The sequence below is a fragment of the Procambarus clarkii genome, chromosome 5 (assembly GCF_040958095.1).
Source record: "Procambarus clarkii isolate CNS0578487 chromosome 5, FALCON_Pclarkii_2.0, whole genome shotgun sequence".
NCBI classification, from domain to species: Eukaryota; Metazoa; Arthropoda; class Malacostraca; order Decapoda; family Cambaridae; genus Procambarus; species Procambarus clarkii.
This window is the reverse complement of record NC_091154.1, coordinates 11,270,429-11,284,701: the sequence shown is the minus strand read 5'-3', so window position 1 is coordinate 11,284,701 and position 14,273 is coordinate 11,270,429. Positions and strand designations below refer to the sequence as shown.

The 14,273-nt window shown below is 42.0% G+C and overlaps 1 protein-coding gene across 1 annotated transcript in view; it reads right to left on the bottom strand.

Moving 5' to 3' along the window:
* Positions 1 to 2,996: 2,996 nt before the first annotated feature.
* LOC138373287 (zinc finger protein 84-like) overlaps positions 2,997 to 14,273 on the bottom strand; it is a 35,842-nt gene continuing 24,565 nt past the window's right edge. The window contains exon 2 of the mRNA XM_069339419.1: positions 2,997 to 5,919. Within this exon, the coding sequence (XP_069195520.1) occupies positions 4,060 to 5,016 (957 nt within the window). The 5' untranslated portion in view covers positions 5,017 to 5,919 and the 3' untranslated portion in view covers positions 2,997 to 4,059. The remainder of the gene's footprint in view (positions 5,920 to 14,273) is intronic.

Here is a 14,273-nt window from a genome sequence, read left to right as displayed (position 1 = left end):
CGGGCAGAAAGAAGGGGAACCCCAGACAGAGGACCAGGAGGGGGACCCTTTGGGACAGAACTCAAAGGAACAGAGGAGGGGGCAGCGGCGTATCAAGGTCCAAGGCCCGGAAACGGTTGTGAGTCTGAGGAAGGTGGGAAGGACGAAGAGAGGAAGAGAGCAAGACACAAGCATAAGCGACGTTAGCATAAGGCGGGAGTCGGCGAACATGGCGCCTCGCCTCAGGAAAAGATAAACGCTTCCGGTGCTTCAAGTTGAGGACGGCTGCCTCAAGCTTGTAATGTATACACGTACGGGAGAAGGCAGGGTGGGCCTCACCGCAATTGAGGCAGCGAGCTTGGGAAGAAGTGCACTCCGACTTAGAGTAACCTTCGCCCCCCACACAAAGGACAGAAAGAGACAGTTCCAGAGCAGCAGGGGGCACCATGCCCAAACCTCCAGCACTTATTACAGAGCTGAGGAGAGGGAATGTCCTCCTGGACAGAGCATCTGGCACCAGCAAGAATGACAGAGGGCGAAAGGGTCCTACCATCAAAAGTAATCTTCACAACCCGAAGGGGCTGACTGCGACGACCACGAGGGGAACAAGTAGACGTATCTACCTGGAGGGCAGAATGGCCCCAGGCCTCAAGGATATGCTGAATATCATCGTGATAGTCCTGCAGATTCTGAACACCGGTTGCAACATGGGGCGGAAGGAGAATAGTGCCAACACTGGCATTCAACCGAGCGTTCTTGGAGACCCGAACAGGGGTTTCTCCAAGGCAGGATAAAGCAGCCAAGTGAGAGGCCGCATCCTGAGAAGGAACAGCAATGACACGTGTACCGAGACGAGTGGAGTTGAAGGTAACAGAGGCATCTACGGAATCAACAAGGTGCCTATGAAGGGAGAAATTGTCAGGAGGCGCAGAATCAAGAGGGAGGAGATCAAAGTATTTGGCCCACGAAGCGGGACCAAACAAGGCTTGATAGGCATCAGAACGGGAAGGAATCGAGCGAGTGCGACCGTGTCGAGGACGGCGTTGAGAACCCCCAGAGAGAGAGGGGTTAAAAGGCTCAGTAGTCACAACTAGAGACTGAGCCGCGCCAGGGGATGAGGTAGTCACCACTGGGGGCTTGGGGCTCGACCCAACCACAAAGGAGGGAGAGGAGCCGAGGGGAGTAGTCAGAGAGGCCAAAAGAGGAGCAAGGTCGGGGCCCAATGCAGCGGAGGCTACAGAGCCCGGTCTTCCAACACGGACCGACTTAGGGGCTTGGTCGCCCACCCCACGAGCCTGAGTAGGTAAAGGAGAAACAGAATTCGACACGAGTACGAAAGAAAAAAATTCATTCACGAATGTGCCCCCCCACACCCACCATGGAGCCACAATTAGAAGCAGGACACCCAACAAGAAGCTATCGCCGATCATGTCGAGGCCTCCTAGGGGTGCGTCGTGAGTATATGCCCCACAAACGCCACCTTAAGAACCATCAGTCCGTCGAGATCGGGTTCAGTGACGAAAGGAGGATTGACAATGAAAGGTTCCCCTCGCTCTCGACGTTGGGTACTACAGTTCTACGGGTGCAAGAGTATGCCTCCTCAAGCACCCGGGCGTCAAAATAGAAGAAGTCCAAAGGAATAACCAAAACAAGCAAAAGGTCGGCAGGAAGTAGGAGATAGGAGGGAGGAGATAGGAGAAGAGGGGGGAGAAAAACGAAACAGAAGGAAAAGGAAAAGTCGTTCAGCACAATTAGAGAGGACAGCAGCAGGAGCACAAGGCTACAAAAGGACAGAGGACTACCCCAAGGAGCATCACACTCCGGCAGCCGCTCACTAAGCCCCCCTCACGGCATCAACGAGCTAAACAAGGAGGGGGGTGGAGGCAGTAAGACTGGCCACTGGAAGAATATATGGAAAGTGAGGCACACTCTTCAAACTGTCACCCAGTGAGGGGGGGGCAGAATCATAGTGATAGTCCTTAAACTCTCTGAAAACTTCAAAGGGTTTATTGGCTCCTGAAGGCTAGACGAAGCAGGAACACAGGCACAGATGCCAGTCGTTGACAATTACAAACACTGCAAACAGCCTAGGGGGCAAAGTCTGCAGTTAAAGGTGTGAGCTCCATGCTGTATAATGAGCATACAAACAACCTGTGCAATCCCAGTCTATAACTCAACCCATCCTACAACTAGTACACCTGTATCACAACTTGCATTGACCAATTTTGGGGACCAGCTCCTGAACGTGTCACGAGTCTCTGGGTTGTTTTGCCACTGTCCACACAATGGTTATGGGTTGGCCATTAAATAAGATCGAGTACTGCATCCAACTAGAGCAGGTTTCAGTACTGGACACAGTAACCTGACTCTGGTTAACAAACACTGCGTTACTCTCTTGTTACTTGCCCGAAACGCTGTGCGTATTAGTGGCTTTAGGCATAACATGTACTAGCTCTATCTATAAATCCATTATTTTGTAACTCATCTTTTATGTATGTACGTTTACCTGAATAAACTTTTGATTTGAGTCGATTTGATATGTGCTCTCTGTGTTTGTGTACTCGCCTAATTGTTCTTGCGAGAGATAAGCTTTGGCTTTGAAGCCCACCTCTTGACCTTTAACTGATCAGCATATAAGTTTCAGAGCCTATGTGACTGTCATATCTACATTTAGAGCTGTGAATAGAGTTTCTCTCCAACACTTCACTTCTTGGCACATTCCATTTCTTCAGCATTCTGAAACTGAACAAATTGTTTCTAATGTCTCTGTGGCTCATTGTCCGTCCTTGTCTGCTCTGCTCTGTTTCCCTGAGCATTTTGTATGTGGTTATAATGTCTAGCCTTATTATGAATAAGGGTAGAACCCTTATGTGTTTCTTATCTCTTTTAGAGACATAAGATTTATCTCCTTAGGTCTTTCCTGGTAACTTACAAGAAGGGCATATTACAGAATTCATCTCGATATGAATAGTATATAAGATCTTGAAACACTTTCTTCAAATACTAAAGGCAGTTCTATTAGCCGCTGTTCTGTATAACTTTGTATGCATTTATCTGATATGTGCTTCTGGTGATAAGTTCGGTGAAATACCTGCCTTCGAGTCTTGAATCACTGGCAGATTCAAGGAAAGTTTCCTCCCCAATGTGTCTGGCCTTCCATACCCAGTATCCAGCTTCATTACTCTGCACTTGCTTCACTTGAACTTTAGTAGCCACTTGAGATACCATACTTTCATTTTGTCCAGGTCCTCCTGTAGTTTTTTGCAGTCTTTCATTATATTTCTTTCTCACAATTTTTTGCATCATCAGCATATACTGAGAGGAAGAAATTCATCCCTTCTGGTGGCAATGGTGCATTTTGTGTTTACCTACTTCAGTGTTTTGTTTCCATTGTCGTGGCTAGGATGCCTGTTAAGCTTATTGAGGAAAGGCCATTACTGACCTTCCCTAAGATGTATACCTACCTACCTGTTGTGGCCCATAACAATTGTCTAACTCCCAGTACCTGTTTACTGCTAGGTGAACAGACATATCAAGGGAAAGGAATCTTTACCCAAATACTTCTTCCTGCCAGAGGCTGTGACTGTCTGCAAGCTTCAACCTGGAGTCATTAATTTAACGTAGCTAGTTGCATGTAGATTCATATTTAGATCCTCCCCCCCCCCTCCCCTCTGTCAGTCTGCTCTTTGTTTCTGTTTCTTATTACATCTGTTTTTCATGACACGCAGCTTCAAGGTGACATTTCACATAACCTGCCCAAAGTACAGTACTGTGTGTATTAGTGACTTTGCCAGAATGTGAGAACACCAACACATTCACAACCCCATGTACCTTCTTGTATATAAATAAATAAATAAATAACATGTGAGATGAATAATAGCTAGCAACTTTCAACAAGAATGTTAGCAAGAAGTTTTCCCATTAGTGTTGGCTAGCAGTAGCCGATATAAATAGTAACCAAAATATTTTGAGAGTGGTTGTTATTACCAATACAACAGCAGTATACTGATGCCTTGCCATACCACTCAATTGCATACAATTTTATAAAACATGTTTAAAAATATTTTAAGACTGAAAAAGTCAACAAGGTTTTTCTCCAGAATGAGAGGTCATGTGCGTTATTAAATATGACTTTCGAGGAAAGTCTTGTGTGCACTTTGAACACCGATATGGATTTGGACGTGTGTGAACTTTCATGTGGGTTATTAGACGTGATTTTTGTGAAAAGGCCTTTAAACACACTGAGCACTGATGTGGTTTATCTCCTGTATGAATTGTCATGTGCGTTGATAAATATGATTTTTGTGAAAATGTTTTTAAACACTCTGAGCACTGATAGGGTTTCTCACCTGTATGAACTTTCATATGTTTTACTAAATGTGATTTTTGAGAAAAGCCTTTTAGACACTCCAAGCACTGATATGGTTTCTTTCCTGTATGAATTCTCATATGTGCTGTTAGACTTGATTTTTGTGAAAAATCTTTTGAACACACAGAACACTGATATGGTCTCACTCCTGTGTGAACTCTCATATGTATTTCTAGATGTGATTTTTGTGTAAACACATTTTTACACTCTGAACACTGATATGGTTTTTCTCCTCTATGACCTCTTGCATGTGCTTCTAAATGCGATTTTTGTGAAAATTCCTTTAGACACTCTGAGCACTGGTATGGTTTCTCTCCTGTATGAACTCTCTTATGCGTCATTAGATTTAATTTGTGTTTAAAGCCCTTCAAACATACTGAACACCAAAATGGTTTCTCTTCGGAATGAACTTTCATGTGTGTATCTAGGGCGGATTTTTGTTTAAAGTCCTTTAGACACTGTGAACAGTTATACGGCCTTACTTCTGTATGAATTGTCAAATGTTTTGTTAGATGGGATATTTGTGAAAAGGCTTTCGGACACTTGGAGCACTGATATGGTTTCTCCCCCGTATGAACTCTCATATGTATTGCTAGACTTGATTTTTTGCCAAAATCTTTTGGGCACTCTGAACATTTGTGTGGTTTCTCTCCTGACTGACTTTGCATAGTTCTTGCTTGATGTTCTATTTGTTTGAAGTAATTTAGAAGTTGAACATGAATATGGCTTCACTCTTCAATATAATTGCACACTTTTATAGTTTAACTTATTTGGATATTACATTATAAGGATACCTTATAAATCCATAAGACATTTTAGATACAGAAAAGAACTCATGCAAAGTCCTATGAAACTCATGTTTAATATGACATCATATATATTGTAACACTGGTGGATGGGAATTTTGTGCTAAATCACTTACTCAACACCAGTATGGCTTGTACGGCTTATAGGTCATGGGGCCTTTCTAAAGCAGGTTTTCCTTAATAATTTGAAATGCTTTGTACAATGATTTGTTCTCATGTCAGTTGCCTAATATCAGCTTGAACTTCAATGTCCATGTAACGTGTACACTTCTTGTGATGACCGGGTGACCGTCAATGTCCATGTAACGTGTACACTTCTTGTGATGACCGGGTGACCGTCAATGTCCATGTATGGGACACCAGGAGTCCTCCAGACCCGCCAACTCCTGGCACCTCTTGACCAAGCCGGCGCTGGACACTGTCACCCTGGCCAAAGAACCAGCCACAAAACAGAAAAATCTATCAACCTCCCTGAGGCTGCAGGTGATAAGTGCACAGTGTGTTGTAACAATCTGGGTTATTGAATAAGAATGCCGGACGGCAGTATCAAGACCAAATGTTTCAAATCTTGTCACGTGCTCTGGCGGACTCCAGGTGGAACATGTGTCTGCCTACCGTCAATGTTGAGCCAGTAGACTATGCTTCATCTATGAGATCTGCACTTCACCTGTGAGTGCTATACTTTACCTGACTACAGCTGGCACACTACCAAGCAACTCCACTTCTGTTGTTTCTCCCCAAGAAGGAAAAAGCCCCATCCTCAACCTGTGTGTAACAAAGAAGAATTAACCTTATTGATATTAGAAGAGAAACTTTGTTTTTTAATTGCTCAACCAAACCTATTTTGAGTAAATGATAAAGTTTTAGTTAAAGGAAAAGAAATTACTTAACCTATCAACGGTATAGGTCAAGTAATAATTGTAATTAAGAAGCAATAAGATGCTTATCTTAACATACTAAGAAGGTTAGGTGAGGTCGGTGTTTTCTATGAAGCTTTTCAAGGTAAACTAAAATATTCACAATCAATTAGTATGTCACATATGCACTTATTAAAACGCCAATATTGACTATAAGCAAGTGCGAGAACGGGTTGTAGAAAGTTAGGTGAAGCTGTCTGCCATCCTAATTCTGTCACAGATATTCCATTTCCCAGACGTGGATGAGGCTAGTAGAACCCTCAGGCTGTGGATGTTTCACAATTAGCTAATCTCTGTATCTTCTTAGTGTCCCATTGACATGGCAGGTGTTGTACCATTTATTTATCATTGTGTACATTCATCGTTATGTGCACCGACTGACGTACATGGTGTATGTATAAATCACTATTGTGTCACATTTATGCTAATAGCACTTGGTACAATTAACTGTATATAAATTCAATAGGGTTGCTGATTAATGTGTCACAGTGACACCAGGCATGCCCTAATTATATGTCCTAACCCCAGAAAAGACAGGATTTATTAGCATATTATACCATACTGTACCAAAGGATGCACTTGGTACACCATAACTGGTACAATTTATCCATCCTATGCTGACCCTCATATAGGGTAGGACTATTACCAATTGTACCATACTGTTAAGAGGTGCATGGTATACCAATTGTACCATATTGTCAAGAGGTACACGGTATAATTACAGAAATTAAGTATGTACCATATAATTACTAATAAGTACTATATTTTTGTATACACATCCACAAAGAGGGAGGAATTTATCAGCAGCTAAGATACTGTTGCATTATAATACAGCTGTGTCACAAGTTTGACTGCAAAAGCTCCTGTGCTCACACCAGGGGTGGTGGTGGTTTTGATGGGTGAGAGGGCATCAATTCCAATGGAAGACAGTCACTCTTCAAAATACACTTACACATACACTTACAGAACAGTAATAACTTATCAACCTATTGTGAGTAATCATATAGTCAAAAAAAAAAAAAAAACAGCATTGAATGTAATGAAACCCCACTTTCTGGGCGAGTCCCAGAGGGTTCCCGGCACTATACTGGGCTGCTGTGTATGTATTAGACTGTGGCATCAGTCAATTCGAATAGAGTTCTAGCTACTGGGGCCCACAAGCCAGAATGGAAGGTGGATAGCCGGCGCGGGGTCTGGGGCTTCCCCTTCCCCCTCCAGGGGAGGGGGGGGAAGCTGTGCAGACAGGCGGCACAGCGGTGGGTGTGACGTCATGCTTGTTTGCTTGTTTTCAGATTGGGGAGTTCTGTTTCACAGTTCAGTTTTAGGTAGCACTTGTTTCACTAGTTGGGGTCTCTTTTTGGGACACCTGCCTTTGGGTGCCTAACTCAGTAGATGGCAGACAAAGAATGCTTCCAACCACACGGGGGTTTCTATAGGCCATTGCTCCTCATGCCTCTCTGAGGGGGCCAGGTTCTGGCTCGTGGTCCCCGGTAGGCTAGAACTTTATCCAAATTGACCGATGCCAGGGTCTAATACATAAATAGCTCTGGGAGCCAAAGAGGCTCTCCACAGACAAAATGGCTGGTACTATTACACTCATTTTATACAAATGTGATCAAGCCGCGCAGTCTACACCAAGAAATGTGTAGCAGCCATATCATAAATCCTTCAACAGTTATACAAGTTATACCCAAGAATTCTACATACAGTACTACAAATAACATTTACAGGAATCCCACATACCACTAATAACATCTGAGACATATTCCCAGGGATTCCATGATATACTAATGACATCCGAGAGATACCAGGCAAGTTTCCCATAAACCAATTTACGAACAACCCAGGGTAAAACAGTCAGATATACAGGAATATGAGGGTTCCCAAAATCACAGCATCGGCAGTCAAACACCAGGTCGCGGCCACAAGCAACACTACGGACTTACTACAATCCACTGTCGCTCCAGAAGTCTACATCTCCACCATTATCAGCATCTTACAACTCAACCTGTCATGAGACCGTCGTACTATTCAAACATTAATCATTGTAACATAACAATATCAAATATACATCATAAATTACCATACTGTGTGTTTGTATCACCATAGTAACAAACACTGCAAACTTTTAAACTGTTAGATATGATTGTCTAAGTGGCAAAATAAAAAACTTGAGCAGATAAAATAAACTGCCACAGATTATTTAAACTACCTCATTGAAGAGAAGATCACTGTAGATAGACAACCACGCTCTTGCAAGACAACCACGTTCTTGCAAGACAACTATACTCTTGCAAGACAACTATACTCTTGCAAGACAACCATACTCTTGCAAGACAACTATACTCTTGCAAGACAACTATACTCTTGCAAGACAACTATACTCTTGCAAGACAACTATACTCTTGCAAGACAACCACGCTCTTGCAACTAAACTCTTGCAAGACAACTATACTCTTGCAAGACAACCATACTCTTGCAAGTCAACTATACTCTTGCAAGACAACTATACTCTTGCAAGACAACCATACTCTTGCAAGACAACCATACTCTTGCAAGACAACCATGCTCTTGCAAGACAACCATACTCTTGCAAGACAACCATGCTCTTGCAAGACAACCATACTCTTGCAAGACAACCATGCTCTTGCAAGACAACCATACTCTTGCAAGACAACCACGCTCTTGCAAGACAACCATACTCTTGCAAGACAACCATACTCTTGCAAGACAACCATACTCTTGCAAGACAACCATACTCTTGCAAGACAACTATACTCTTGCAAGTCAACTATACTCTTGCAAGTCAACTATACTCTTGCAAGACAACCATACTCTTGCAAGACAACCATACTCTTGCAAGACAACCACGCTCTTGCAAGACAACTATACTCTTGCAAGACAACCATACTCTTGCAAGACAACCATACTCTTGCAAGACAACCACGCTCTTGCAAGTCAACTATACTCTTGCAAGACAACTATACTCTTGCAAGACAACCATACTCTTGCAAGACAACTATACTCTTGCAAGACAACTATACTCTTGCAAGACAACCACGCTCTTGCAAGACAACCATACTCTTGCAAGACAACTATACTCTTGCAAGACAACCATACTCTTGCAAGACAACTATACTCTTGCAAGACAACCATACTCTTGCAAGACAACCACGCTCTTGCAAGACAACTATACTCTTGCAAGACAACTATACTCTTGCAAGACAACCACGCTCTTGCAAGACAACTATACTCTTGCAAGACAACTATACTCTTGCAAGACAACCACGCTCTTGCAAGACAACTATACTCTTGCAAGACAACCATACTCTTGCAAGACAACCACGCTCTTGCAAGACAACTATACTTTTGCAAGACAACCATGCTCTTGCAAGACAACCATACTCTTGCAAGACAACCATACTCTTGCAAGACAACCATACTCTTGCAAGACAACCATACTCTTGCAAGACAACCATACTCTTGCAAGTCAACTATACTCTTGCAAGACAACCATACTCTTGCAAGACAACCATACTCTTGCAAGACAACCATACTCTTGCAAGTCAACTATACTCTTGCAAGACAACTATACTCTTGCAAGACAACCAAGCTCTTGCAAGACAACTATACTCTTGCAAGTCAACTATACTCTTGCAAGACAACAATACTCTTGCAAGACAACTATACTCTTGCAAGACAACCACGCTCTTGCAAGACAACCATACTCTTGCAAGACAACCATACTCTTGCAAGACAACCATACTCTTGCAAGACAACCATACTCTTGCAAGACAACTATACTCTTGCAAGTCAACTATACTCTTGCAAGTCAACTATACTCTTGCAAGACAACTATACTCTTGCAAGACAACTATACTCTTGCAAGACAACTATACTCTTGCAAGTCAACTATACTCTTGCAAGACAACCATACTCTTGCAAGACAACCATACTCTTGCAAGACAACCATACTCTTGCAAGACAACTATACTCTTGCAAGACAACTATACTCTTGCAAGACAACCATACTCTTGCAAGACAACCATACTCTTGCAAGACAACCATACTCTTGCAAGACAACCATACTCTTGCAAGACAACCATACTCTTGCAAGACAACCATACTCTTGCAAGACAACTATACTCTTGCAAGACAACTATACTCTTGCAAGACAACTATACTCTTGCAAGACAACCATACTCTTGCAAGACAACTATACTCTTGCAAGACAACTATACTCTTGCAAGACAACCACGTTCTTGCAAGACAACTATACTCTTGCAAGACAACTATACTCTTGCAAGACAACTATACTCTTGCAAGACAACCATACTCTTGCAAGACAACCATACTCTTGCAAGACAACCATACTCTTGCAAGACAACCATACTCTTGCAAGTCAACTATACTCTTGCAAGACAACTATACTCTTGCAAGACAACCAAGCTCTTGCAAGACAACTATACTCTTGCAAGTCAACTATACTCTTGCAAGACAACTATACTCTTGCAAGACAACTATACTCTTGCAAGACAACCACGTTCTTGCAAGACAACTATACTCTTGCAAGACAACTATACTCTTGCAAGACAACTATACTCTTGCAAGACAACCATACTCTTGCAAGACAACCATACTCTTGCAAGACAACCATACTCTTGCAAGACAACCGTACTCTTGCAAGTCAACTATACTCTTGCAAGACAACTATACTCTTGCAAGACAACCAAGCTCTTGCAAGACAACTATACTCTTGCAAGTCAACTATACTCTTGCAAGACAACTATACTCTTGCAAGACAACTATACTCTTGCAAGACAACCACGCTCTTGCAAGACAATCATACTCTTGCAAGACAACCATACTCTTGCAAGACAACCATACTCTTGCAAGACAACCATACTCTTGCAAGACAACTATACTCTTGCAAGTCAACTATACTCTTGCAAGTCAACTATACTCTTGCAAGACAACTATACTCTTGCAAGACAACTATACTCTTGCAAGTACAACTATACTCTTGCAAGACAACCATACTCTTGCAAGACAACCATACTCTTGCAAGACAACCATACTCTTGCAAGACAACTATACTCTTGCAAGACAACCATACTCTTGCAAGACAACCATACTCTTGCAAGACAACCATACTCTTGCAAGACAACTATACTCTTGCAAGACAACTATACTCTTGCAAGACAACCATACTCTTGCAAGACAACCATACTCTTGCAAGACAACCATACTCTTGCAAGACAACCATACTCTTGCAAGACAACTATACTCTTGCAAGACAACTATACTCTTGCAAGACAACTATACTCTTGCAAGACAACCATACTCTTGCAAGTCAACTATACTCTTGCAAGACAACTATACTCTTGCAAGACAACTATACTCTTGCAAGACAACCACGTTCTTGCAAGACAACTATACTCTTGCAAGACAACCACGCTCTTGCAAGACAACTATACTCTTGCAAGACAACCATACTCTTGCAAGACAACCACGCTCTTGCAAGACAACTATACTTTTGCAAGACAACCATACTCTTGCAAGACAACCATACTCTTGCAAGACAACCATACTCTTGCAAGACAACTATACTCTTGCAAGACAACCTATACTCTTGCAAGACAACCATACTTCTTGCAAGACAACTATACTCTTGCAAGACAACTATACTCTTGCAAGACAACCTATACTCTTGCAAGACAACCATACTCTTGCAAGACAACCATACTCTTGCAAGACAACCATACTCTTGCAAGACAACCAGTACTCTTGCAAGTACAACTATACTCTTGCAAGACAACTATACTCTTGCAAGACAACCAAGCTCTTGCAAGACAACTATACTCTTGCAAGTCAACTATACTCTTGCAAGACAACTATACTCTTGCAAGACAACTATACTCTTGCAAGACAACCACGCTCTTGCCAAGACAATCATACTCTTGCAAGACAACCATACTCTTGCAAGACAACCATACTCTTGCAAGACAACCATACTCTTGCAAGACAACTATACTCTTGCAAGTACAACTATACTCTTGCAAGTCAACTATACTCTTGCAAGACAACTATACTCTTGCAAGACAACTATACTCTTGCAAGACAACTATACTCTTGCAAGTCAACTATACTCTTGCAAGACAACCATACTCTTGCAAGACAACCATACTCTTGCAAGACAACTATACTCTTGCAAGACAACTATACTCTTGCAAGACAACCATACTCTTGCAAGACAACCATACTCTTGCAAGACAACCATACTCTTGCAAGACAACTATACTCTTGCAAGACAACTATACTCTTGCAAGACAACCATACTCTTGCAAGACAACCATACTCTTGCAAGACAACCATACTCTTGCAAGACAACCATACTCTTGCAAGACAACCATACTCTTGCAAGACAACTATACTCTTGCAAGACAACTATACTCTTGCAAGACAACTATACTCTTGCAAGACAACCATACTCTTGCAAGACAACTATACTCTTGCAAGACAACTATACTCTTGCAAGACAACTATACTCTTGCAAGACAACCACGTTCTTGCAAGACAACTATACTCTTGCAAGACAACTATACTCTTGCAAGACAACCACGCTCTTGCAAGACAACTATACTCTTGCAAGACAACCATACTCTTGCAAGACAACCACGCTCTTGCAAGACAACTATACTTTTGCAAGACAACCATGCTCTTGCAAGACAACCATACTCTTGCAAGACAACCATACTCTTGCAAGACAACCATACTCTTGCAAGACAACCATACTCTTGCAAGACAACCATACTCTTGCAAGTCAACTATACTCTTGCAAGACAACCATACTCTTACAAGACAACCATACTCTTGCAAGACAACCATACTCTTGCAAGTCAACTATACTCTTGCAAGACAACTATACTCTTGCAAGACAACCAAGCTCTTGCAAGACAACTATACTCTTGCAAGTCAACTATACTCTTGCAAGACAACTATACTCTTGCAAGACAACTATACTCTTGCAAGACAACCACGCTCTTGCAAGACAACCATACTCTTGCAAGACAACCATACTCTTGCAAGACAACCATACTCTTGCAAGACAACCATACTCTTGCAAGACAACTATACTCTTGCAAGTCAACTATACTCTTGCAAGTCAACTATACTCTTGCAAGACAACTATACTCTTGCAAGACAACTATACTCTTGCAAGTCAACTATACTCTTGCAAGACAACCATACTCTTGCAAGACAACCATACTCTTGCAAGACAACTATACTCTTGCAAGACAACTATACTCTTGCAAGACAACCATACTCTTGCAAGACAACCATACTCTTGCAAGACAACCATACTCTTGCAAGACAACTATACTCTTGCAAGACAACTATACTCTTGCAAGACAACCATACTCTTGCAAGACAACCATACTCTTGCAAGACAACCATACTCTTGCAAGACAACCATACTCTTGCAAGACAACCATACTCTTGCAAGACAACTATACTCTTGCAAGACAACTATACTCTTGCAAGACAACTATACTCTTGCAAGACAATCATACTCTTGCAAGACAACTATACTCTTGCAAGACAACTATACTCTTGCAAGACAACTATACTCTTGCAAGACAACCACGTTCTTGCAAGACAACTATACTCTTGCAAGACAACTATACTCTTGCAAGACAACTATACTCTTGCAAGACAACCATACTCTTGCAAGACAACCATACTCTTGCAAGACAACCATACTCTTGCAAGACAACCATACTCTTGCAAGTCAACTATACTCTTGCAAGACAACCATACTCTTGCAAGACAACTATACTCTTGCAAGACAACTATACTCTTGCAAGACAACTATACTCTTGCAAGACAACTATACTCTTGCAAGACAACTATACTCTTGCAAGACAACCATACTCTTGCAAGACAACCATACTCTTGCAAGACAACTATACTCTTGCAAGACAACTATACTCTTGCAAGACAACTATACTCTTGCAAGACAACCATACTCTTGCAAGACAACTATACTCTTGCAAGACAACTATACTCTTGCAAGACAACCACGTTCTTGCAAGACAGCTATACTCTTGCAAGACAACTATACTCTTGCAAGACAACTATACTCTTGCAAGTCAACTATACTCTTGCAAGACAACCAAGCTCTTGCAAGACAACTATACT